This window comes from Symphodus melops, assembly GCF_947650265.1.
Source record: "Symphodus melops genome assembly, chromosome: 22".
NCBI lineage: Eukaryota > Metazoa > Chordata > Actinopteri > Labriformes > Labridae > Symphodus > Symphodus melops.
Window position 1 is genome coordinate 14,075,871 of NC_136712.1, and position 27,069 is coordinate 14,102,939.

At 39.3% G+C, this 27,069-nt stretch overlaps 1 protein-coding gene across 1 annotated transcript in view; it reads right to left on the reverse strand.

The window, feature by feature from the left end:
- The window catches only part of slc2a13a (solute carrier family 2 member 13a), a gene marked incomplete at its 5' end in the record, with an annotated part of 73,523 nt that overhangs the window by 11,152 nt on the left and 35,302 nt on the right, over positions 1–27,069 (reverse strand). The window contains one exon of the mRNA XM_079334838.1: positions 13,335–13,443. Within this exon, the coding sequence (XP_079190964.1) occupies positions 13,335–13,443 (109 nt within the window). The remainder of the gene's footprint in view (positions 1–13,334; positions 13,444–27,069) is intronic.

Genomic DNA, 27,069 nt, shown 5'->3' on the forward strand with positions numbered 1-27,069 from the left:
TGCTGTGTTCCATGTCCAGCCTGCACTTACTGATTGTAACACACGCTCACAAGTGCGTGCGCACACACACACACACACACACACACACACACACACACACACACACACACACACACACACACACACACACACACACACACACACACACACACACACACACACACACACACACACACACACACACACACACACACACAGAGAAAAACAGAAAAGACTATGTTCTGTCTTAAAATACACTTTCAATAACAGCCGGCATGAAATTAAGTAATCACATTTCTGACTAATGTGCCAAGAACTTTTTTTGTGTTAAATAAAAGAAGGGGGAATCTCACACTTCCAAGCCTGGAGTGTGCATACAAAAAAGTTGAACATGAATACGTCTGTCTACTTCTTTAAAAACTATAATTATCTGTTCCATCGAGTCCTCCTGGAAAAAGTACCAATGCGATATATATTTTTAAAGATTTAGCTTCTTTGAGCTTTATTTGAAAGGACAGATATAGAGTGGAAAACGTTGGAAGAGAGAATGATACGCACTAAACAGCGTCAGGATCAAGAGTGAAAACGGAACATGGGGTGGCTGCTCGACCAACTGAGCTAAAATGGCAACCCACCATGCTGTTATTCTAATAACAAGAAACTGAAGTAGCTGGAGCAGAATTAAAGAATGCAACAACAAGAAAATATAACAATGTGTCGTTTCATTTCTGCCTGTGTGAATTCCTTGCGTCTCCTTGTAGATCTACAGCTTTGGTTCTGCTTCCTTGCTCGTCATCTCACTGCTAAAGGGGAATATACACTCAACAAAAATATAAACGCAACACTTTTGTTTTTGCTCCCATTTGTCATGAGATGGACTCAAAGATCTAAAATTCATTCCAGATACACAATATTACCATTTCTCTCAAACATTGTTCATAAATCTGTCTAAATGTGTGATAGTGAGCACTTTTGCTTTGCTGAGACAATCCATCCCACCTCACAGGTGTGCCACATCAAGATGCTCATCAGACACCATGATTAGTGCACAGGTGTACCTTATACTGCCCACAATAAAAGGCCACTCTGAAATGTGCAGTTTTGTCTCACAGCAAAATGCCACAGATGGCGCAAGCATTGAGGGAGCGTGCAATTGGCATGCTGACAGCAGGAATGTCAACCAGATCTGTTGCTCGGGCATTGAATGTTCATTTCTCCACCATAAGCCGTCTCCAAAGGCGTTTCAGAGAATATGGCAGTACATCCAACCGGCCTCACAACCGCAGACCACGTGTAACCACACCAGCCCAGGACCTCCACATCCAGCAGGTTCACCTCCAAGATCGTCTGAGACCAGCTACTCAGACAGCTGCTGAAACAATTGGTTTGCATAACCAAAGAATTTCTGCACAAACTGTCAGAAACCGTCTCAGGGAAGCTCAACTGCATGCTCGTCGTCCTCATCGGGGTCTTAACCTGACTCCAGATCGTCGCCGTAACAGACTTGAGTGGGCAAATGCTCACATTCGATGGCGTCTGGCACGTTGGAGAGGTGTTCTCTTCACGGATGAATCTCGGTTTACATTGTTCAGGGCAGATGGCAGACAGCGTGTGTGGCGTCGTGTGGGTGAGCGCTTTGCTGATGTCAATGTTGTGGATCGAGTGGCCCATGGTGGTGGTGGGGTTATGGTATGGGCAGGCATCTGTTATGGACGAAGAACACAGGTGCATTTTATTGATGGCATTTTGAATGCACAGAGATACCGTGATGAGATCCTGAGGCCCATTGTTGTGCCATACATCCATGAACATCACCTCATGTTTCAGCAAGATAATGCACGGCCCCATGTTGCAAGGATCTGTACACAATTCTTGGAAGCTGAAAATGTCCCAGTTCTTGCATGGCCAGCATACTCACCGGACATGTCACCCATTGAGCATGTTTGGGATGTGCTTGACCGGCGTATACGACAGCGCGTACCAGTTCCCACTAATATCCAGCAACTTCGCACAGCCATTGAAGAGGAGTGGACCAACATTCCACAGGCCACAATTGACAATCTGATAAACTCTATGCGAAGAAGATGTGTTGCACTGCATGAGGCAAATGGTGGTCACACCAGATACTGACTGGTTCTGAGTCCCCAGACCCTCAATAAAGCAAAAACTGCACATTTCAGGGTGGCCTTTTATTGTGGACAGTCTAAGGTACACCTATGCACTAATCATGGTGTCTGATGAGCATCTTGATGTGGCACACCTGTGAGGTGGGATGGATTGTCTCAGCAAAGCAAAAGTGCTCACTATCACACATTTAGACAGATTTATGAACAATGTTTGAGAGAAATGGTAATATTGTGTATCTGGAATGAATTTTAGATCTTTGAGTCCATCTCATGACAAATGGGAGCAAAAACAAAAGTGTTGCGTTTATATTTTTGTTGAGTATATTAATAGACAAACGGAAATAATCATGCATCTTATTTCATGGAATCATGAAAATGGTTACACACAGAACATCCCAGAAATGTCTTTCAAGGAAAAAAGTGCTGAGTGTATTTTTCCTGTAGTGACTGTAGTGACTTGTCGCATTGTTTTTGTATTTTTCCCCCCATTATACAGAATATTGATGAGCATTTCATTGAAGTTATTTTTTTTGCTGTGCTGTGGGCCTGAAAAGAAAGGTTTAATCGGTCACCCCTGATAGACAGTGACACCTCCTTAAACACCCCTTGCTTGTCAAATATGAACACACACTGCAAAGTGACAAGTGTCAAAAATGATTGGAAGCAGTCAAGCAGAAGCTGAGTGAAAAAGCACTAGAGGTGGTTCTGGTCTTATACTAAGCTCTATATATTTTACCTGCAGTTAAGTGTTTTATCCCAACAACAGTGTACACTAGAAATGTTACTATTGTTTAGTGTTTTAACTGTTTTTAAATTGGCTTTTAAGTTTCTTTATGATGATTGGATGTAATTTGTTGTGCCAAACTTACTGTACAGCACCTTGGTCTGCCTTGGCTTCTATAAATGTGCTATATAATACAGTTGACTTGACTAAAAGGTAACTTCAAGCTAACAGGATATGAGAAAAAACATATATTAGTACATGTTGCAACAAGGGCCCTTTAAATGCAATGAGGCCCTCCTGAGTTTTTTTCTGGGGGTTGAGTCCATGGGAGGAGATACCAGGGGAGGGGAGGGTATTGTCTTACCAGAATCCAACTTGTGATGTCACAAACTGAGAAAATCTGAAACTGAGCATTTTTCTCTGTGTGGTAAGACTTAAGACCACAAACAAAAGACTGAATGGATTTATTTCAAATTCAAATTTTGTGAGTCAAAAGACACTCAAGTTACCCAAATAAATGTTCATGTTTTCACAATATGTCCCCTTTAAGAGTTAAACTTAACTGGCCTGTAACTTGCTGCTTCTGACTTATTTAGCAAAATACCTGAGTTTGCAAAAAAGTTTTTGTTTTTCACCATTACATTTCTCCAAGTAAATCTCTGTGTGGCAGATAGCTCGCTTACTTTTTATCTGACTGCATTAAAAGAGAGTAAAAGCATGGACAATTCACCCAGTCCTTTATCAAAAATGTTGAATGTTTGCAAGCTGAATGACCAAAGCATGGCTTATTTTTTTTTTAAATCATTTTTTAATTAACTGTGCAGCCTTTATTCAGGGTCTACCCTTTATTTTTTTTATTTTTTTGAATGGAAGCATGTCACTATGACCCAGGCATAAAGCATGTATCTAGCTATAAGTAACAATGGCACAACCTTCCACATTTTTCATTTTATACTCCATTAAAAGGAGAGAAAAAATGAGCTTTGAATCCTAGTTTTCCTTTCACACAGCAACACAGTGTCCTTGTCATAATCCACAGTGTCCTTGTTTGATGACCAAACTGAAGTAATTTTAGCTTGGTTTAAAGACCTGTACAGTGAGGATTATACAAGTAAATGGGGAGTTTTACAGTCTTTTACAGAGCTGTGATAATATTTAGTATGTGCTTCTTATTTGATATTTTTCCTGAAGAGTTCTGATGAGCATTTTATCACAACTTCACAGTTTATTGAGGAAAAATATTTTTACCTTGAGAATAACTGGCAGTTATATTGATATGAATACAATCATAAATTGTAGACCTTCTCCATTGAGTGCGCACACATTATTGAGACAGACTTAATCTTTCTGTTCCTCAAACACACACAGACACACCCACATGCTCAAACCCACCCACTGTGTTTTACATAAGCGACCCTGTGGAGCGTCGGTGCAAAGCAAACACAGGATGGTGTGATCTGGCCCTGACCCCAGTCTGAAAATGGAAACATGGATCCACACTCCTGTCACGCTTCTAGTCCCATCTTCACATTAAAGCACAGCCCAGCTTTCTCACTTAGGGAGTGAGAAAGCTGGAAGAGGAAAAGAGAAAAGAGAGACACAAGAAGAAGGCAGTCGCGAAGACAGTGACTGAGAAAGTTATTTCTGTACAGATAGTCTACGTTTTATCTCAAGTTATTCTGTGTAATGTCACCAAGTTTTCAGGTAGTTATTCACACCCTTCAACAAGTACAGAGGAATAAATCTAATGCCTGAACAAGACCCAAGAGAAATCTTGCATATTTTGTGGAGGTGTTTAGAAAATGTCACTCTTTCTTCTTTTTTTTTTCAACTTTGTGCAGAAAACTAGTGCACAAGTTAAACACTTTCTACACTCTCCCTCTTGCATTTGGGCTCCCAACTCTCACTATGGGTGTCGGTGAGAGGAAGCGACTGACTCATTGTTGACATTTACTTGCACATTACTGGACCATCTAATGGTTACTAACTCTTGGGTGGAAACAACATATGGTCCAAAAGGAGGGAACAATAGACTTTGTGGGGTTTTTTTTAGAAAAATCCCATACACGACATTTCTGCAGTCTGCTTATCAAAGTATCCCGTATTTTATTCGTCCACCATTCAAACCAAGATGTTTGACATTTGCCACCAGTTCCGTCGGAGTGCCGTACGCAACAAGTTCCGGCAGGGCGCCGTCAGTTCAGGCCGCCCACCTGAACTGCCAGGACCTTTCGCCTGAAGCTCCTCTCAAACTCCAGGTCTAAAATAATTTCTTATGGTTAAAATACAGTCACTACTGAGGGAAGTGGAAGTGCCATAAGCCAACTTTACATCAATATGGTACTGCGGCTTTAAAATGATTGTGTTTTAAGGTCATGATGTTGCTGGAGCAGATAACAATGAGTGACCACAAATCAGTAACAGCGTGTGAGGGTGTGAAAGACAAGCTGGGAAGATTTCCCTTGCCTATAAGATGGTAGGCTCTAACAGCATGCTACTAATTGGCAAACGGCTGATTTAATTAGGTAACTAAATGGTAGAGGTTGACGGCAACAGAGAGAAGACTCAACAGTAAGGGTCAAAGTGAGAGAAGTCAATCGAGAGAGCAAACATGTTTCAGGGAACGTGTGTGAGCGGGCATGGAGTAAGTTACTGGGTGCAGATAAACGAGCAGACGCTTGCGTGTGAGCGAGTTACCGACTCACTGAGTAACAGACTACGTGACAAGAGAAAATACAGAGAGGTAGAAGAACAGGGAAGTAATTGAGAAAAGAAGTGAAATAAGAAGAGAGAAGTGAATGGTTGAAGTAAACAGAGAAGGAAAGGCGTGGGTGTAAAAACGAGATCGAGTGGACAGACAGAGAAAGATGTTGCTATAGGGAAAGAAACAGACCGAAAGACATCTCCACGGAACTGGCCTATTTTTCAAATGAATGCATATGAACACTGAATTTCAGTTTCAGCACATTTATGCACAAACAATCTCAGCCTAAAGAAGTAAACTTCATCCATTTGCATCAAGCTTTGTATCATTAGCAACCTGGTAGTATTTTTTAATTGTTCATCTTGCCCTCACTTTCCCCTACAACAGGAAAGCTCTGTATTTCTTGTCTGAAAGACAGCCTCTGATGACGCAAAAATCACTATTTTCCGAGGCTGTTTTGATTAGCAGGGGTTAAACTACATTGTTAGTTCCTCATATTTTCAAAGGAAACTTATCGTCACTTGAGGTGCTGCTTTAGTGGTCCAAGTTTCCCAGTTTAGAAGAAAACTTGAGTGTTCACGACTGTGGTAACAGGCAAAGAGGTAGAGTTAGGGTCTTTAGTTTCTGGCAAACCTATAATCAAAACAGATAACTTAAAAAAAATCCCTGTCCATACTGTGTGTACAAATTGAGAACAATGCTATAGAGACCAACATATATTTGTACTAGGCCTCAAACTTGGATTTGTTCTGTAAAAATATGCATTTTAACATGGGACCTGATGGGGATTCCTGGACTTTTGCAGACAGCCTTCAGTGGTCACTGGAGGAAGAAAATGACAAATGGACTTCAACTTGTTTAGGGCTTTTATAGTCTTCAAACAACTCCAAGCGTTTTTTACACCTCAGGTCACATCACCGATTCACACAATGATGGCAGCAGCTGCTATGTAAAGTGACCATCAGAAGAAACTAATCTCATGTGTACACATTCATACACCACAGAAGAATCAGTGGAAGCAACTTGTGGTTAAGTGTCTCGCCCAAGGACACATCAGACATGTAGCTGTAGGAGCTAGGGAACTGAACCCAGGTGAGGAAATGACCAACTCTCCCAACTGAGCCACTAAGATTTTATTTTGGACAGTTGTTCCTTGACCTAGCAAAGGTTGGAAACTCCATGTCAAAATCAAGCTGTATTCAGAGAAATTGTATTATTCATGAATGCCTTTTTCAAATCCCCTCTTTTTTTTAAATCCTTTTTAGGCATTACACAATTAACATTTAAAACATCTGTTAAGAATGTATGCATATTTAGTATTAATGTACCTCAAAAGAATTATTTTCTAGATTTAATTCCCAACGTGCTTTATATTGCTACATAGTAAAATTAGGTATTTATCTGAACATGTGCACACAAACATATCAGAGAAGGCTTTGCCAGCTCCTCGCAGGTCTACAAGCAGATTGAGCATGTTAAAAAAAAAAGTGTTTTGTGACATTTCCAACATGACATTTGTCTGTGTCCATCTGTGAGAGCCAACTGGCCTGTGTCCACTGCCCAATGACAACAATACATACTCATCATATCACATCTTTGATTTTCTAGTATAAATAAAATAATCCTTTTTTTTTGTTAAGATTAACTTTGAATGTTTTTCCTTTTCATCATGTTTTTTTAATACCTTAAAAACCTCACTATATACTCCCCTTGTGAATTTTAAATGCCTTAAAAAAGGTTAGCGCTTTGCTTTTTTTTATTGCGTTTGAAAAACAGACTTTCTTCTATGATTCAAAATTCAGTGAAAACAGTCCACAGATAAAGAATACTTTCATTCTCATACTCAGTATATTTTGCAACTTTTCTCCTCTATAAATCTATCTAATCATCCCTCTGCCAATCATATTCATTGGTCCCTCTGCACAACTGCCTCCACCTCATATCCATCAATGTCTCGTCTCTTCAACCCCATCCGTCTGTTTTTCCTCTCATCTCCTGCTCAATTTTTCTCTTTCAGTCTTCTTTTCCTCTCTTTCTCTCCACGGCTTTGTCATCATAGTCCACTGACCTGCCCTGACAAGATACAAATACACACACACACAGCAGTCTCCACAAGCCCACAGTGACCTTTACATGCTAGATTATGTGGCTAATTGAATCAAAATGATCCAGTGGCTAATGGGGAGGGATGATATCTAATTTAAACCACTGCTGTATCACATTTTTTATATATATTTATGACTCATACACAGAGAATGACAGGATCATGAAGAAGAAGAAAATGTAAAAAATGTATTTATCTATGTGAAATCTATACATCCATCCATCTGTCTGTTGGCAGGCAGTCAAGGGGGAAGGAATCAGGGACACTAACTCAAGCAGGCAGAAAAACAAGCAGACTGGATGTTTTATTGACAAACTCATCCCTCATCACACAGGCTTCACTGACAAGCCCACCGTGTGTGTGAGCTAAAGGGCAGGGAGGTTATTCATATAACAACCAGAGTGAGTGAGTCTGACATATGAACTCCTGCTGAATCAACCTGCTGTAAAAAAAAAAAAAAAACAATAGCTGTGTGATTATTTGTATTTTCCCAAATGGCTGTCATGTAGCCTATTATTCTGCAATTTTGAATAGAGACCATGTGGGTAAAAAAAAAATCATTTTATGTGCATGCAAAGAGCTCACTAATCAATCCTGCTGTTTCTTCAATGATCCCCTCAATCAAAGATCCCATATGAGGTTATCCAGTGACCTATTTTTCTTTTCTTGCAATGAAATGCGTTACACACATGGCACAACTATCTCTTCATAGAGCTTCATCATCAGACACAACTATTATTTTGTTTGTGAGCTTGGTTTTTCTCCACATAATGCCTGCAGATTGAATAACATTGTTAATCAGTAACGCTTTGGAAAATGTTTACCTTAAGCCCGATTTACAGATTCAGAAAACTCCTGACAATTTCCTAAAACCTTTGTCTTTTTAGGGGACAAGGGGAGGGGGGACAGCGGGTGTGTATTGTAACTAATGTCTTGTGTAACTAATGTCTTGTGTCCTGCCTGTCTGTATACTGCTACTGGATGCCTTGAATTTCCCTCGGGATCAATAAAGTATCTATCTATCTATCTATCTATCTATCTATCTATCTATCTATCTATCTATCTATCTTGTAAAAGCACTTTGTGACCTTGTGCTGTGAAAGGTGCTATATAAATAAACTTTACTTACTTACTCCCTCGGGATCAATAAAGTATCTATCTATCTATCTTCTATAAAAACAAAAGAGTTTCTTCATCCGACCATAAAAAAAAAGCCTTCTCTAAGAACTTTAGTTATGTTGTTTTAATAAGCTGCTTTTTTCTGCTGCTTTACAAACTAGCTGATGTATCTCCTCTGATGTAATCGTGGCTGTAATCTCTGATGTAATTCAGATCATGAAAACTCTAAACATGAGAACACAACCAACAAGTGAAGGTTTCAAAGGTTTCATTCAGTGGCTGTGGGGTTTATTGTGTGTGTATCAATGATAAACCAAAAGATTTTGGATGTTGTTCTTGTCTGCATAAATGAATGCTTATTAGACAGTACCGCCACCACTGGGGAGACTAATTTGCATGCGAGAATGTGATGGTGCCCTGCCCTGAGTGCAATTTGCAAATAAGTTGCAGCTGAACATGCCCTGATCAACTCACCAGCACGTTTGAGTGAGTTTTCTGTTAATTATGTTGGGCTGAGATTAAGTTCATGAAGTTCAGCGGCAATATTTTGAAAGCTCATTTTGGTCAAATGAGCTGTATGTTAAATCTGAGAGAAGCTCAGGACCAGAGGAGCATACTTTGTGATAAGAGGCAACCTGATTCAAATCAGTTCGTGCTCTTATTCCAAGCCTCTTTGTCACATCTTTTTCTCCACCAGCCCCTGTGCACCCAATTAAAAATGTGTGACCTGGACCGAGAATCAAACGTCCATTGAACTTTAAAAATAGCTCAAAGTCTTTTCGAGTTTGTGCAAACATCTAAATTAACTTCATGGGGTTTCACATTATGATTTAGTAACAATTTTGTAGATGCAGTATTTCCGCAACAACTCTTAATGGAAAACCAATTCCAAAACCATTTCATATTAAAACATTTCTCAGTCACTGAAAATAAGGTTTGGTTGCAAAGCAAACCAACACTTTATCATTTAGCTATGTTCATATTGTTAGTTAAGTTAACCATCAACATGTAAGTAATTTCTTTAAACCCGCTTCCTTCCTTGCTTGACTAGAACTTTTTCCAAGGCTGTATAGTGGGACAAAGTGCTAATATAAACTCAAATTGTCCCTTCAGCTGGAGCATATTTGATTTAGAGGGGGAAAAAATCAGTGAAGTCCATCATTCCACTCCTGGAGAGTTCCCAAATTTAGAGAGCGGCCTGTTAAAGAAGAATGACAGACAATGTGTGCTTCTCCAGTATGGTTTGAATTTTTTTCTTCTATATTATTCGCCAGTCTTGCCATCTTCTCTTTCTGCCCTTTTCCTTCTCTCTCCGTGCCAACATGCTGGTTTAATCAGGAAAAGCAGCTGGGGACGAGAAGAGTGGCGCTTGCCTCTAAGCCCGGCTGATTTAGCGGCTGCCTAGACCTCCTTTATTGCTCACTCGCTAATAGGGCTGGACTGGCAGCCTCACATGGTAACACACACACACAAAAAAAACTGATGGTAAATTCACAAGCTCGCAAAGAGGTAAGAAGCACAAAGGATGAGTGACATTTCTGCTGGGAAGGAAACAGAAAGCTGTTGAGGATAACTTAAACATAAAACAGCGACATAAATGGGAGATTACATCGTGAAGAAAGATCACTTGAAAAGCAAATTACTTTCCGTTTATGTTATTAATTTTCATTGAAAAACAGCCACAGTCAAATGCTGTTCCAGTCTCATAATGATTTCACTAGTTTTACACAGGGTAATTTTGCCTTTTGAAACAATTTGGGATACTTTCACATGGAGTTCAGAGGATCTGGAGATCAAACGTCTAAGCTAGTTTGGCTTGAGGACAACCCCCTTCATGTTTTAGAAACAGCTGCTTTATTCACTAGGATTGGGTACATTGATTGATGACCATCTCCTATATAATATACTTAGACAGCTGTTCTGTATTGTTGAGATGAACAGCAGAATTATTTTAAGGATCCTTTAACTTAACACACTTCAATTCAGGTCCTCAGAGATCCTAGAAATACATTTAAAAAAATTAATCCCAGAGCTATGGCCAGAGGCGCTGCTTGTCAACAGGCAAGGCCAGCAACTGCTTGGGACCCCAGGCCAGTAGGGGGGCCCCTAAAAAAACTAACAAACTTTAAACCACAGCATTGCCTCAAATGTGCAAATTTTGCAATGACAGTAGGAAACTTCCCTTAAAGCACTTCCTCTCAAGCGTTGTGTTCATTATTAATGTGAAAATAATAATGGTTGGAGGGGCCCCCGATGAATGTTTGCCTCGGGCCCCAACAGACCCTCAAGGTGCCCCTTTGGTCTTATTGTCAACCTACCACACGGTAATTGTCTTTAAAAACTGTCATCTAAGCTTTGCTGCCATATCGATTCTGTAACATGTATTTGGAAAGTGTTCATGATCTTAAAACCATATTGATATTTTGAGAACAGCCCTACTATCCACCCTGCCCAACTGTGTGTCTTCTTGTCCTGGTATTTAGATGTTCCCAGGTCTGCCCCTCCATGGCCAAGCTGTCTGCTGCTCTGTACCTGTATAATTGTAACATTGACACTCAAATATGATAAGTTTCTTGAAATAAGACATTTCATCTTAATTGAAAAAAAAAAAAAAAAGCACAATATCTAGAAATGAGATGCTTTTCTGGACCTGTCAGGTGACTGTGGCATATATCAACGGTAATAAGATAAATCTGACTACAAACACTTTGCTGCATTGTAAACGGATCCAACTGAGATATTATTGTCAAAAATGGATTTCCAGCAGGATGAGGCCTTTGTGCCGATTCTGAAGGATGCAATTATCACCAAAGGAAGCCATGTTTCGTATTTCCTGAGTGAAAGGGCAATCAGATTCAATTTGTAAATGGTAGACACATTTTAATGCCAGGTGTAAGCATAACACGATCATCTTGATCAAAGACTTTGCTTCGTGTAAATGGGTCACTGCTGACAGAGATAAATGAGCATGCAGAGGTTTTCAGACCTGTAAGAGAGACAGAAAGACGGATGGAGAAAGATCTGTGAATCTTTGCATTCTCATCCTTCCATCCGTCTGTTAAAGATTCAAGCAAATATGTAAATGTCCTTCTCTGACATACTTCGCCACAAACTGACTCGCAAAAGTGCTCGTTAGCAAACGTGACACACGCCGACAAAGGTGCATGCGCATCAAATCACACATGCGTGTACACACACATTCACAGAAAGGGCTACACTCGCTCACACCGATCCTATGGCTCTCATCTCGGTTGCTAGGCAACAGCACATATCCACAGATTGTTTACAGAGCTTGTAATATAGTTCATCTCAAAGGGGAAGTGAGACAAAGACACATGACATGATCGTCCAGATGGAAAGATAAAAAGAAGAAAAAGAGGAAAGGTGCTCCGTCCCTTCACAGGCGAGTGAGCGCAGTAATGCGATGTGAAGGATCAGTCCTTGGTGTATGATGCGCTATGGAAGGGGATGGCAATGTTTTGTGATTTAATATTGTGTTGCTGAAAGTAATACATCTGTCAAGATCTATGTGATTTTGAAAGTGACAGCTGGTGAGGCAGAGATTCAGTACCATGTATCATCATTGTTCGGATTATCTGTAAGGGGAAGAAGGGATAAAAAACACATTTCATATTTACGCTTCAGTGGTAATGTGTTCTATATTAGAAACAGTGGATCTGTGCAGCCTCAGGGGGCACAAGTCTGATTAGTGATTAATAATAATAATAAATAGTAATGATTAATCTGATTGGATTCATTAATTCATAAGTGACTCAAAAAGGTTCAGGGACCAATATAAATAATCAGTTAGTTAAATATTTATACAGTCCATAACTCTAAAAGTCAAGCTATTACGAAAAAACACTTAACCATTTCTTTCTAACACTACTATGTGTCTCCCGTCTGTCTACACACACACCAAATGTAAAAAAAAGTTTATCATCCATCCATCTTTTGCCTGCTCCACTTTTCAGAAGATGTGAGTTCAAACAGGCTGTTTGGTGATTTTTCCTTCATGACATCACAAAGGGCAGTAACCATACCACATGATGGTGACACTCCCACAGCTACTGTAGGTGTTTGTTCTGTCCTCTGAGTCTGCCTTCTTAACAATAAGGCACGGTGCAAATAAAGCCCGAGCCACCCAAGCCCTTTGAGAGAAGGGCCCAGCTCATTCGCTGCATTTAAAGCTACAGGCACATGATAGGATTTTGGCTAATGGCCTCCATCTCATTTTCATATTCAGTTGAATATTAAGATTCAGTTAACAATTAGTAGGCTCCTTTTTTTTAAACGAGCTGCTCCGTGTGATTATGGAATTAGAGATGAAAAAAACTGCCTTAATGGAACACGTTTTCCCATTTTCATTTGCAACTCATCTCAAGTAACACCATTTAGATGATTAACTTAATGAGAAACTACTAACCACATGTTGCTCTTGTTTCTTAAGAACTTGTATTTATTTAATGACTGACCATGGCGCAACATTCAACAGAAGTTTGCTTCCCTTGCCAAATCAGGGATTACTGTAACTGTGTTAGGTGGCAGAGGTAAAGTTGAATGGATGTTTTCACTCACATGACTGTGTTTATTCCTGAAAGCTGCTGGAACATTTGAAGGCCACAGCCAACGACAAGGGCTCGCCGAGTGGGGGGGTAGGTCAGCATCCGCCAGATCACCGGCCCTTCTGAAAAGAGAAGGAAAGGAACGTCAGAAAATAAATTTAAACTCAGCCTAACCTTACACGACAAAATATAGAGGCATGAATAGAGCTCCTTTCATCCCAACATGAGTAAAACAGCCCAAGGTAAGGCCACGTTACTGTCAACAACATTTTTCATTTGGGGGTTTTAATGTTATGGTAGCTTGTTTCTGATATCTTACTTTGAAACTTCCTCTTGATTCAATGAGCCCCCTTATGAAAAGTTTATTTGATGGAACATACATTCTGAGAAAAATGAAGATATCCTGCACAGTTTGGTGTTTAAGTAACGCACACATTCTTACAGAGATTTGGATTAAAGAATTGGTTTTGTCTCTCCACTCTCCATTTTGTCTCTCTCCAAATTCACTGTACATGACATTATTACAATGATGATAGTGTGCTGATAATCACATCTAACTATAAGCAAGACATTGACTGATGGTAGATCGTGTCATTTAAGGAAAAAGAGTGCTAGGACCATGAGATGCTCCAAACTTTATAACAACATCGAGTGGCAAAAACTCTGGTCTCAAAAAATGAAAATAAAAGCAATGCAGAAAACTGCCGTTCCTCAAGGGTCCACTTAAGGCTGGCAGCAAAAGATAAGTCCTATGGTAAAAGGCTCATGTTATAAACAACAACAAAGGTTTATAGCCAGGTTTAAAAAAACTAATTGGAACCAATAACTCATATCTAATTGGTTCACATTGTATGGGGGCAACTCATCTGTTACTCAGGGTGTGGTTAGATTGACTGACATGTTGTAGCTGTTCGCCGCAACTTAACCTAAGTCTGTGTGCAGATTTAAAGTTATTGGAGCAAGTGTTTCCAATATGGTAACCCCCACTGTAGGGCTCCTCTTTAGAAACCAATTGACCAGTTGATGTCATTGAAAACAAGTCCATGTTTCATACAGGTTATGGTTAATATTTTAAAAGTAACGAGAGAGTAACTCATTTTGTTTCATTCAGGCCCAAGCTTCTGGCTTAATGCGTTACACTGTTCTCACATTGGTAAATTAAGGTTCTACGGTCTGCAACAACAACTGACTGAACCATTTAAATCTCTTTAAACAGGACTCTAATAATGTGTTTAGCTACTGATGTCCGATGTTTTAAAAATGATGTATTCTACTCTCAGGTTTCAGGAGTACAACTTGGCTTGGGAGCAGACTGTGATCTCCAACATACACGGACAAGCAGGTCCTTTAGTGAAATGTTAAGTCATAATAGGATGAGAGAGCAGCTGGACAGACATGGAGAGGTAGAAGAGAAGAGACACAGTGCCAAGAGATCAGACAAACAAGGCTGAACACACAGGTAAGAAATGTACTGCAGTGTGCGAGGACACACAAGTGACTTTGCAAACACAAGCACAAAGAATCATATCACACACAAGTAAACATGAGCCTGCACATGTGAGATGACACACAGGCAGGCTGGTTATTTGGGAGCAGCTGTGTGTGGGAGGACTCTGGATCAGTGAACATCTCATCTAGTTGTTTAGTTGAAAAAGCAGAGCAGACTTTGAAAGTAAGCACCCGCTGACACACAAATAAACTAAAGCCTTCTTTTTGATGACTACTCAGTCTTGCTATAGGGAGACATGATCATCTTAGATTCCTGTTGATTTGGAAATCTTGAGAAAAGCTTTTAAACTTTCACCCATATTGCACAGCAGCCACAAATTGTGCTTTTTAAAAGATAAAGAGGCAATGTTCCCAAATCTCAAGCAGTCAAAAAAAATACTTTAATTGGCCAATAACGCCTTGTTTGCATTTACGTACGTGTCCGCAGAACTGTAAATACTGTATATGGCCTGTGCGTTTCTTTACAGATAGATAGAAACCTGATAGAAACCACCTATAACTATGGAGGAAGGAGCAGAATCAGACTCATGTTCAACAGCCACCTGATGCTACTGTGTTGGGTTTGGAAAGTGGGATAGATGGAGAAACAGAAAGAAAAGACGGAAAGAGTCAAACAGCAATGGGGAGTAATTGTAATGATAATCACAGCAGGTGAAAACGAGCAGCTTATAATAATGATCATAGATGTCAGGCTGATATTAAATGTAGCAGTTGGAGTCAGGTAGCTCGCTGTCAGACAGTCTAGCTGAAATCCAAAAAGTTCCTTTTTTTTCTTTTCGTATTCCAGGGCAATTTCATGGCTGAAATATTACAAAGGAGAGGAGTTTTGCATGAACCAAATATCATGGAGATTCTCTTCGGTGTGGAAACAAGGCCTTAGGAAGTCAATCACAACATATACTTGCATTCCTTATATTCTAAGCCAAGCTAAAACACAATATAGTGAAACATAATGTCAGTTAGGTTTATAACAGTAATTTTCCATTTATTGTATTTTAAAGACATACTTTGACTGAGTGGTTGTGACACGCACACGCACACACACACACACACAGTGAATTAAAACAAATCTTTTTCCCTCTTGCTCTCTTTGGTTTCGAACAATAAAACATATATAACACATATATGTCCACATTTTTCCTCAAAAACACAAGCACACTAACTCATACAATAAATCAGTCTCACATATGTGTGCAAAGAAACAGACAAGCTCACAGAACACCCAGCTTCATTTCCTCAGCTGAACACCACCCAGCTGTAATTTAATCAGATGAGATATTGAGGAAGAAGGATGGTGATGAAAAAAAACAGACGAAAAGCTAAGAGCTAAGTCGCAGGCACGATGACTAATCCAGAAACACTGCAGTAATTGCACTTCAACATATTTCACAATGAACGTCACCAACCACTTCTGCCTCATTTATTTCAAGATTTGATTCAGTTTTATTCAGAATGCAAAGATCCTGAAATATGCAACATAGCCAGGTTTCACACAGATTCATATTTACAAGTGTCATTAAATAGCTCAGTTGTGCACTTTGTTTAGCAGGACTACAACCCAAAGAAAATTCTGTACTACAATTCAATACAATTGTTCTATTAATCTATATTTACAAATTCTACATAGAATTCTACACAGTCTGTGTGAACATTAAAAACAAGTCTAATGCAAATGACACGTTCGACTTGTTGTGTTGCAATGTTAATCACATTGTTTTGCTAATTGTGTATGAAATGTGCTATATAAATACAGCTGGAGTTGCTTTGACATTCCAGCTTCCATTAGCAGTAATGTCTCTATAAACAGATATCTGATGTGTTACCAGACCTGCCTGACAATGTCATTCCCCCAATTTGAATACATACGTATATGCATATAAATATATGAAATAAAAATAAAGAACTAAAAACCACCTTTCTGAATTGAATAGCACACTACTAACTGCAGGGCTATTGAGGCCAAGCCCCCTACATGGACTGTGCGTCATAGATATGTATAAACACTAGATGACTTACCCGCACTTTTCGTCAATGGGGAGCGACATAGCAATGTGGCGGCCATCTCACCACAGGCAGCTGGCTCTGCTTATGACATTGACGTCAATGGTGCATGTACTATTCAAATAACAACAATTTACAAACGTATTGATTTGTTATAAACGTCAGAGACATAGCTTTCCATTGTCCTGTTTTGGCCGGGAAAGTCCTGTATATGTACAAGCATCCTATGTCATTCTATGTATACTAAGGGTTGTAATAAAGCAAACCGTTTGTGAATCAGTCAATATTTCAAGGAGTTATGGGTATTTTTGTGGAAGATGATCGCTGGACTTTGTCACGACTAGCGCAGAAACACAGGGAGGAAGACCCAAGCGCAGAAACAACAAGATTTATTTAAACAAAAGGCAAAACTCACTAACAAAAAAAAAACTAAATCCAAAAAAGATGAGGAACAGAGAACAGCCAAACAATCCAACAGCAAGGCACATGAGACAAATGACAATGAACCAACACAGTAGTTAACAAAGACAGAGACTAAATAGACGTGAGGTAATTAGACACAGGTGAGGACAATCAGGGCAATCACACAGGCGGGAAACACAAGGAACACAAGACCAGAACACTTGAGGACAAGTAAAAAGTAAAACCCAACACTGACAACACCACCTAAACCAGATATTACAAACAAAAACAGGAAACACTAAAGACTAGACTTAAAACACAACACAGGAAATAAACTTACAGGTAACATAGGAGGACATAGGGAAACACTAAAGACTGACGTAAACACAAGACTATGAAACATTAAAACACACAAGGAAAACAACACCATGATCAGAGATGACAAAATAATACAGGTAACACTACACATCAAACTAGGAAATATTAAGACAAGAAAAACAGGCAACACTAGGGAAGAATAAAATAACAGAACTCAAACTCTGAAATAAAACATAAACAAGACTTAACAATGACAAGATTCCCCTCACTCTAATCAGCATTTGTCCCAATGTGTTGCCATCAACAAGAGTTTTACTATTACTCTATTAATTCGTAACATTCCCACAAAGTTCATTAGGCAGGAAGCATGTTAATCCCACTATTGACAGGAAGATCAACAATGCTGAAAAATAAATGAAATAAAACAAGATTCAGAGAAATAATCGAAAGAAGAAATCCTTTTAAGATGATGATATACAACACTGTTGATGGTCTCCTTTTTTTTGGAGTAAAGAGCGGGAAATCAGAGTACAGTATGGTTACTATGGTACGATAGGTGTTAGCTGGCATGAACAAAATATTTTTAATTTTTTTTGTGTCTTACAAATACAATTCCCATTGTTCAAATATACAGCCCACTTTCACTAGCTCCATTCCAGGTTATATTTGAGCTTAGCCTGATATTTCCAGTCTTTTAATAGTCTATTTTCTGAACTACTTTGAATTGAACTGACCACATTTTTTATTTGGATTTTGTCCAAGCTCCATTGACTTGTCTAAACTTAGTATCCTTGTTTTATTGTAAGTTTGAGGGTTTCTTTAGCCTTTGAACTGTGACACCCCTTGATAAGAGAGATGACCACTGAATCATCACCACTGAATAATCTCTATGACACTTTTACTGGTTAAATAAATTTCCAACAAAGCAAAGACAACAACAAAGCTCCCACACAAAATCACGACTGACTTTTTTTCTTTTTCTTACATCCTTCATACTGATTGATAGGGATGTAACGATTAACTCAACTCACGATACGATTCACGATTCTGGGTTCACGATACGATTATTTTTTTTTTTTTTAATAAAATGAGACAAAAATTATGACAAAAAAAGAGATGCCTTTAATTTTTGATGAAAGAGCCTATGCACCTCGTAATCTCTTTGGCTCTTAAACATGTTTGGTTGAACAGGGCTACAAACCTGCTTGCAGTCTTTGCAGCTACCATGGTAACGCCTGCTTGTTACAACCAACCACCTCTGCTCTACAGCTGCTGACGCTCACCACATTACTGACAGAGTCCCAAATAAACTTTTTGATTCACTGGTGAAGGTGGCAGGTAGATGAAACATACAGGCCAAACACGTTTTAATGGCTGAAATAACAAATAGTGTTTTTGTGTCACCTACACACCTGTTACAGTACATTTAATTGAGAAAGCATTATGTTCCGTTTTATCTATTACAGGTTTAAAATTCAATAATTTTATCAGATCAGGAAATTGAGAAATTTCAAATATATATTTGCCTTTATTTATTAAATGGGTAGTTCGCAGAACCCCCTGCTCTCTGATCCCCCTTGCATTAACATTACAGATTATTATTATTATTATTCCACTAAACAAGTTCTCTACTGATTTAGCTTTGACAACATTAGACCCTGCATAGAATCAGCCTGTTCATTATCAGACATGTATCTCTGGCTGCTCGTGCATTCAGCGAGACTACAGACTGTGAGAGGACGTTGCTATCGCTCTGTTAGCTGCAGACACGGAGAGAGTGAACTCAGAAAAGCTGACCGTTTGACCGGATCACGTGTTCCTGTCTCTGTCGTATGGGTCACGGATCAGCTGTGTGTTGATATAGACTAAAAGTGAAAAGAGGCGCGTAGGGCCTGTGTATGTGTGTCTGTGTGTGTGTGTGCGTTAGCGCTGAAGTGTTTGGTGTGTCAGACTCAGTGTGCAGCAGAGAGAGGAGCGGATAGCTGCAGCTACATTAAAACACGTTTAATTTTTAGGACTTTATGGTAACACAGTTACCTGCTCTGGGTCAGACAGCTCTCTGAAATGAACTCACGGAAAATCTACCTGCATTTGGCGCATTTCGGAGGCTGTTACTGCGATTAATGTTTTAAAGTAGCAACTTTGAATCGATTTTTAACTGCCCCCACGATTAATCTTTACATCCCTACTGATTGATGTTTTCCACTGTCATCAGCTGCTCTTCTCTAAGATGTAAAATCCTCTTTGATTTGACATATTTCCTCCATTCAACCTAGCATATACTGATAGGCTCATATATAAAACCATGTGTTTGCACAGTTAGCAGGGGAAGCATTGGATGGTATTTTAATGAGAACAAGGTCCCTGTGCCTTTTTATTCTGCTTCCTATCCTCTTTGATATACATGAAAAGAATTTCCAATTAAGTCTTTTCTCGAATACCACCTTTCAGGAAAACCCCCAATATCTGCTTCTGCCAATTAAAGTGCCCGTTTAGCATTGACACTACTGTCAGATGTGTCTCTTTTCCCATGTTTGAAACACATGCCTCTGCCATCTAAAGAAGCCCCGGCAGGAAGAGATAGAAGTATAGAAACGGAAGATCCAGACAGTAACTTGCTTTAAGGAACATTGGCAGACATCCATTCGGAGCACTTACGATTACTAATTTTCATATTGAATTCTCAGTCCGTTGAAAATCAGTGAACCGTATTTCTATCCATGGGTCAATACATGGTCAATAGTATCAAAGGAGGACATGCTGGTGCTGAAAAATAGCCAATCAAGAAAACAAGGAAGGTGGCTGATGGACCCACTACAGGGATTATAAAGATAGAAGTCACTTCATAGAAGAATATCTCTCTCTATCCATCTAATCACGGTGTCCTCTAGAAAATAAGTGCCTGGAAGTGGGCTTCACTTACATAACCAGACTGGCTGCAATCAAGGATTGAAGACTGAAACAGGCAAACCTCAACCCCCATCACTCCTCTAATTATTTCTTCTGCATATTTCCTCTCTTCTCTTCTTTCTCTCCTTCACTTCCTCATCAAAGGTGGCTCACTATACACTTGACTCTGTCAAGATCTGAGCAGAAGGTCAGGATCAATGTATCACTGCGATGCGTGTATATTTCCGCCTTTAATCAATGGGTTCTCGAGCCTTCAGCCGTACAGCATCCCATCCTCTTTCCCACAATCCATCTGACATGAACTCGCTCCCCACCTTCAAATCACAGCTCAAAACCTTTTTAGATTAGCACATTCTGTCTGACCGTGGACTTCTTACTGTTGCTGTTTTTGTTTTTATACAGTTTGATTGGGTTGTTTTTACTCTAATGTAAGGTGACCTTTAGTGACAAGAAAGGTAGCCACAAATAAAACATTATTTACCGTATTTCACCAAACACAGAGGTTATGTGATAATATTAGTCCCGTGTGAATCGGCATCTGGGTGATTTAGGGCCGTTTTTTTGTTAAAGGTTTTTTGTGTTCTCTGCGCCTTTTTTCTGCCTTCAAAAATAAACATTTTGACAGCTTTTTTCGATGCAAGTTCAGGAGCCTTATCTGGCTCGACAGCATGGCGACCCACTCGCAGAAAGAGCGAGCTCAAATCCATCAGAAGGGTTAACTCTCAGAAGATGATGATGGATTACATGCATGGCAGCATGCAGTAAGGAAAATATTTCTGTCTTTCAACAGGCACAACTGTTATGTGGTAACGTTAGGCAGATAACATCAGTTAGTTAGTTAGTTAGTTTCATTTATTATCCACGGTGTGGAAATTTGTCTTTGGTCTCATAAAAAACAACATGCAGAACACCAACAACAACAACACTTACACACAGACATCTTCAGGGCAAAAGGCAGGACAGCAATGACAGCTACATTACAACCCATAAACGGGATATGGTGTTCAGTGCCCCAATTGCATTGGGAATAAAGACATTTTTGAAAATATTGCAATTTGCCCGTGGCACTTTGTAACGTCTACCAGAGGGGAGAAGTTCAAACTCCCTATTGAGTGGATGGGAGGGATCGTTTGCTATTTTAACTTGCTTTTTTCCTCTTACATACAACTTAATTGTTTCTGTCTTGTCCCTATGATCTATATCAGCTAGCGATCAGGCACTTTCCAATCAATATTTCTGCATTGTGCTGTTCCAACGAGGGCTACACAGAGCCTTCATATTCAGGGGATCATGTCAGTAAATGAGGGTTAAAAACACTGACTTTGCTTCTCCCTGGCAAACGCGCCGCAAGAAAACAAAGATGTGGTGGGGTCATTTCTAAGTCACATGTGGTCCCCATGTAGTACTAGACGGTAGATAAACGTTGATCTGGAACTCATTCAGTTCAATTTCTAAATAGTTTCACATTCATGGACCTACTCATCTATTTATCTTTTCATGCATGTGTGTTTACATTTTTGATCATCAAACTTAGTGATAGATGGATGGATGGATGGATGGATGGATAGATGGATACATACATACATACATACATAATTGATCCAGAGGGAAATTCAAGCATTATGCCCATAAAGTTTAGACAATGTTTTCATCTGCAGATGAAATGTGACTCCAATTAGATTTGTAAAGTAAAGTCTCTTCTGGATGCTTTGGCCTCTAAAATCTAATCTTAAAATGATGAGATTAAATAAAGGGCGACGGAGGTGAGTCAGAGTAGCCGGGCAGTACAGAGCTGAATCCAGCAGGGTGATGTCGAGGAAGACAAAAAAAACCAAGGTGTGATTGAGAAGACCCGCTGCGAGACTTGACAGCACGATTGTTTGGATGGCAAGATGATGGATCTGTATTTGTTATGTCTCCGCGTCACCAGCCTCTGCAAGTGCTGACGCCTGTATCGTTGCCAAAGTAACACATACGGATAGGTTGGTGATGTCCGGCCAAAAAGTCTGTTCTCATCACTCAAAAAAAAAAAAAGTACAGTCTGCTTAAAGATCTGATTGGACAAATACCAGATTTGACTGTTGTTTGAACAAAGCCAAAGTACAGTAAGGGCATTATTACAGTAAAGGGAGAAGATGAAATACAAATAACTAAGGGAGGGGATGTCATGTACTTGTAGGAGACTTAGAGTTAGGGTTAGAAACTTTTTTAATAAGTTTGATGTTTTCATTCTACATTATTGATACCATTTAAGAAAGGTATTCTAGAGATTTAAAAGTAATTTTAACAGTTTTTAATGACAGGAAGGATTTCATCGCTTATGTCCTGAATGATTGAGAATCTCTCTGGACATGTAGCATCTGGAAAAACAAGCATTTTAATGAGAGCAAGATCAAATCTAGTCAGCAAACAGCCTTTTTGGCAGATGCAGGGGAGCAGCTGTGTTTATCAAAAAGGGCACAGGGGGGGTCAGACGCTCCTACGAGCCTCGCATGAAACACACTGAATGACAGGATTCAAACACAACAAAGAGACTGAAGCCTATACTATGTGTAATGTAACTCAGTTCACAGATTTCACCAACATTTTGCTCAGGACGAGTTACAAAATGAACAGTTCACCAAACAAACAATCAGACATAGATAGAAGGAAAACCAACAAGTGGAAAAATTATAATAAGAATAAATTATGCTCAAAGTGCTGTACAGAGCACAGAAAATACAGTTTAAAAACATTTCAGATAATTAAAACAAAATTAAACACACACCTGGACTCTGAGGGAAACAGACAGAGGACTCATACACAACAGTAAACAGTAATCTATAGCTTTGCTTTAAAAGCCTCAACAGAATAAGCCTGCCTGATGTCTAGAGGTAAACTGTTCCACTATGTCGGTGAGAAAAAAACCTGTCCACCAGGTGTCTTCATTTTGACCTTTGGGACACTCAGAAGACCCGTCTCCTGAGAATGCAGGGCTCGAGCAGGCACAGGGCCCCACTAGCTCTTTATGATACAATAGTGAGCTGCCATTAAATATTTCATAGGTTAGCAGCAATACCTCAAAGTCTGTCTCTGGCATGAACAGGGAGCCAATGGAGAGAGGATAGCACTGGCGTAATATGATCACATCTGGACATCTGGTCAGAACACGAGCTGCAGCATTCTGAATAGCAGAACAAGAACACCTTGACCAGTTGCTGTCTTAACAGTAAATGGTAAATGGGCTTGAGCTTGTATAGCACTTTCCTAGTCTTCTGACGGCTCAAAGCACTTCTACATCGCATGTCACACCTACCCATTCACACACTGATGGCAGAGGTTGCTATCTACTTTCTATGTAACTATGTAACTAGTTTCTAAAGGTCAGCACTTTGTTTCTCAGGCTCTTTTACTGTTTACAGGTCTCTTCTAACCAACACATGTTTTTCTCTCCTCACAGGTTATGTACATTATGCTATATTAGTTTTAAGTCTAACTGCTAATGCTAACTGCACAGGTTTAACATATAATTATGTTTATTCTTAGTCACATAGGGGCTGCTAAATCTTGTTTGGGGGATTATTGTATACAGGGGGGGCGGACAGCGGGTGTGTATTGTAACTAATGTCTTGTGTCCTGCCTGTCTGTATACTGCTACTGGATGCCTTGAATTTCCCTCGGGATCAATAAAGTATCTATCTATCTATCTATCTATCTATCTATCTGCCGGTTGAGATACGTCCACACTACCAACTGATCCACAGACGCCCATCTAACAATGTTCCACAAAGCTTAGAAGTCTTGGCGTAAACATCAACAAACCCCTATGTTTGCCTGTCACTTCCTTTTCCATAATTGCGTTTCATTTTTGTCCATTCCTGCAGCTTGGTGGCTTTAAGAAGCGTTTAATATGAAATAGGGGCAGAAAAAGCAAAGGGAGCCATTATTCGTTTTTCCCTTTTAATTAGAAAGTATCGAGAAGTCAGTGTTATGCAACGAAGAAATCAGATCACATATTAAGATACAGATTGCTACCTGAAATTTAGGGAAGGACAAGACGGAGGCACGTTCATTGTGCGACTCAGATTTGTTTTGTTTTGCAGTTTGACAGCTTTCACTGCAGACACAAAGCCTGTCATTAAATGTAAGTCTTACTACTTTTAATTTGTGAACATTTTCCTGCTCTCTTTGACTTCTCAGTGACCAAAAAAAAAAAACACCAGCTAAACATCCCCCCGTGCATACTAAAACAAATGTTGTACAAGAATGAGTTGAGGGGAAAAATTGCCGTGAGGCACGAGAAAAGAAATGTGTAATAGAGAGGAAAGGCGGCTGATAATCAAACTCATAAACACAGAAAGTCATTTATTTTCTTTATCATTATACAACAGTATTTAACTGGATACAAACATTGTAATATGCATGTTTAAAATAGCTCCAAGATGTGAAAATCTGTTTTTTGACTAATGAACAAATTGCACATTTACTTATTGTATTGCTTGTTTTCACACTTCCTGTCTTACCTGGCATGTGGGTATTTTCTTCAACAGACTGAGCCAACGTTAGCATTTGCAGAAATTTCATTATCACATTTTTTAAATCCAGCTGCCCCCCCAAGTACTGTGTTTGAGAGTGTGAATGAGGCTGATTACATCCATCTATCCTCGCAGGGCTTGTGACAGGTGCAGAGGGGGGATCGTCATAGATCTGTCATCACATAACTGCCCGGCCTCAATTATTAATAAGCTTCTTGAAGCCTACAGGGGGAACAGCGTAGTCGTGAGCTCTGGGAAAGAAGCTCTTGTATCCTTTATTTGCCACTGTTGCTTTTCCTTTGACCCACACAAACTTATCAGAGTTAATTCTAAGGTTCTTTACACTGGTTTGGAGAGGAAGAGGCAACACCTTGTTATGCCCTGATTCACTATTACTCATTATATTTGATTGCAGCATTCAAGCTTGACAAAGTATGTGCCAGGTTATAAGGTGAATTCTTTGACCTTCGTTTTTGCAGTGCTTTACGACTCTTGCTACAAAAAAAAGGAAATTATTTAAAATATCAAATTGTGTCTTTAAATGCATAAAGTGTGAATAGCTATGCTCCACGTTCCAACCCACCAGAAGATAACACACATTGACAAGCTCAATGTGCTCTCAAGGTTCATAGGATTTATTGTACCTGCAGCTGAAAACAAATCCAGGAGAAAGCAATGGTTCCTAGACTCTACTGCATGTCTTCTGGATTCATTTTCACAGTTTTATCACAAGTGGTGGTGAAAAAAAAAAAAAAAACATCAAGCAGATATCTACCCATTATTTTAATCCAAAATATTACATTGAAAGAAGCCGGACGACGTTATGCAAGCAGCCTGATTTGAATACACAAACCCTCAGGTCTTCTAAATCCATCCTTCCACCATCTGAAAACATTGGTTTGAATAGACCTCTTCTGTTGCATGGAGATTTGTATAGGCCTGGTAATTTGCAAAATATAAAAATCATACAATGACATTGGCAAAGCCATAACGCTCATTTCAGTTTTTTGGGTATGACGGGGCTTTAAAGATAGACTCGATGGACTCGTTTAGGAGTGTTTCTGTAGACATAAGCTAAAACCTCTGGGCCAAACACAGTACCCACCTGGGTTCCAAACCACATTTAGACAAAAATAAAGGTTATTAACACATTCCCAACATGTATGTACACTTGTTGTGTGTTATTTTTTTTTACTTCACCTGATACTTAACTCTAACTGCTTTTGGACAGTTCTATTCAACCCACCATCCAAAGTATTTGCAGCTGGTAGTACTTGTGTTATTATTTCTGCTGGCAATGGCCTGAAGAAGAGCACTTCATATCAACTGAGTCATTAACTTAGTGGAGCTGAATAAAAGTTCAAAAAAAAAAAAAAAAAAAAAAAAAAAAAGAATACAATTGAAACAACAGGTGGAATATATAGCTGAAAATACTTTCTAAACAGATGGCTCATACTTACTGAATGCAGACAATGGGTCCAATTTGTGCACCAGTCTGTGCAGAAAAAAAACACCAAAACACTTACTGAGTGATCAGTAATTCTAAAGGTAAGAGGGTCTGTTAAACAGCTTGAGCAAATATTCCCCATCCCATTTTCTCTTTGGTAACATAACAAAGAGTCAGGTCTCTTACCTGCTGCTTGTGAAGTTTCTCCAAATAAAAATTGTTACGACTTGGCGCTGATGAAAGATTGATTGATTGAAAACCCCCCCCACATTTTTAGCTTACATTAATGCAGTTTCACACCTACAGTAGTTTATCGGGAGGCTTGCTAGTTAATTGCAGACTCAACTAACGATACAGGTGTAACACTATCATTCTTTGTCCCAAACTGTCCTAGTTCAGAGGTCACGGTTTGATGCGTGCACGAAGACAATAAAAGGCAGTCACACATGGCGGTATGGGGATGCAACAATACAGTCAACTCATGGTTCAATACGTACCTTGGTTCAATATCAGTTTGGTTCGATTCTGTTAATTCTAACTTTGGATTTCTTTGTTTCTATCTTTATCTTGTTGTTTTTTTTAAAAAAGCCTCTCAATGTTACAGTAGAGACATTAAAGAAGCTAATGCATGTTTTCATATGTAATAG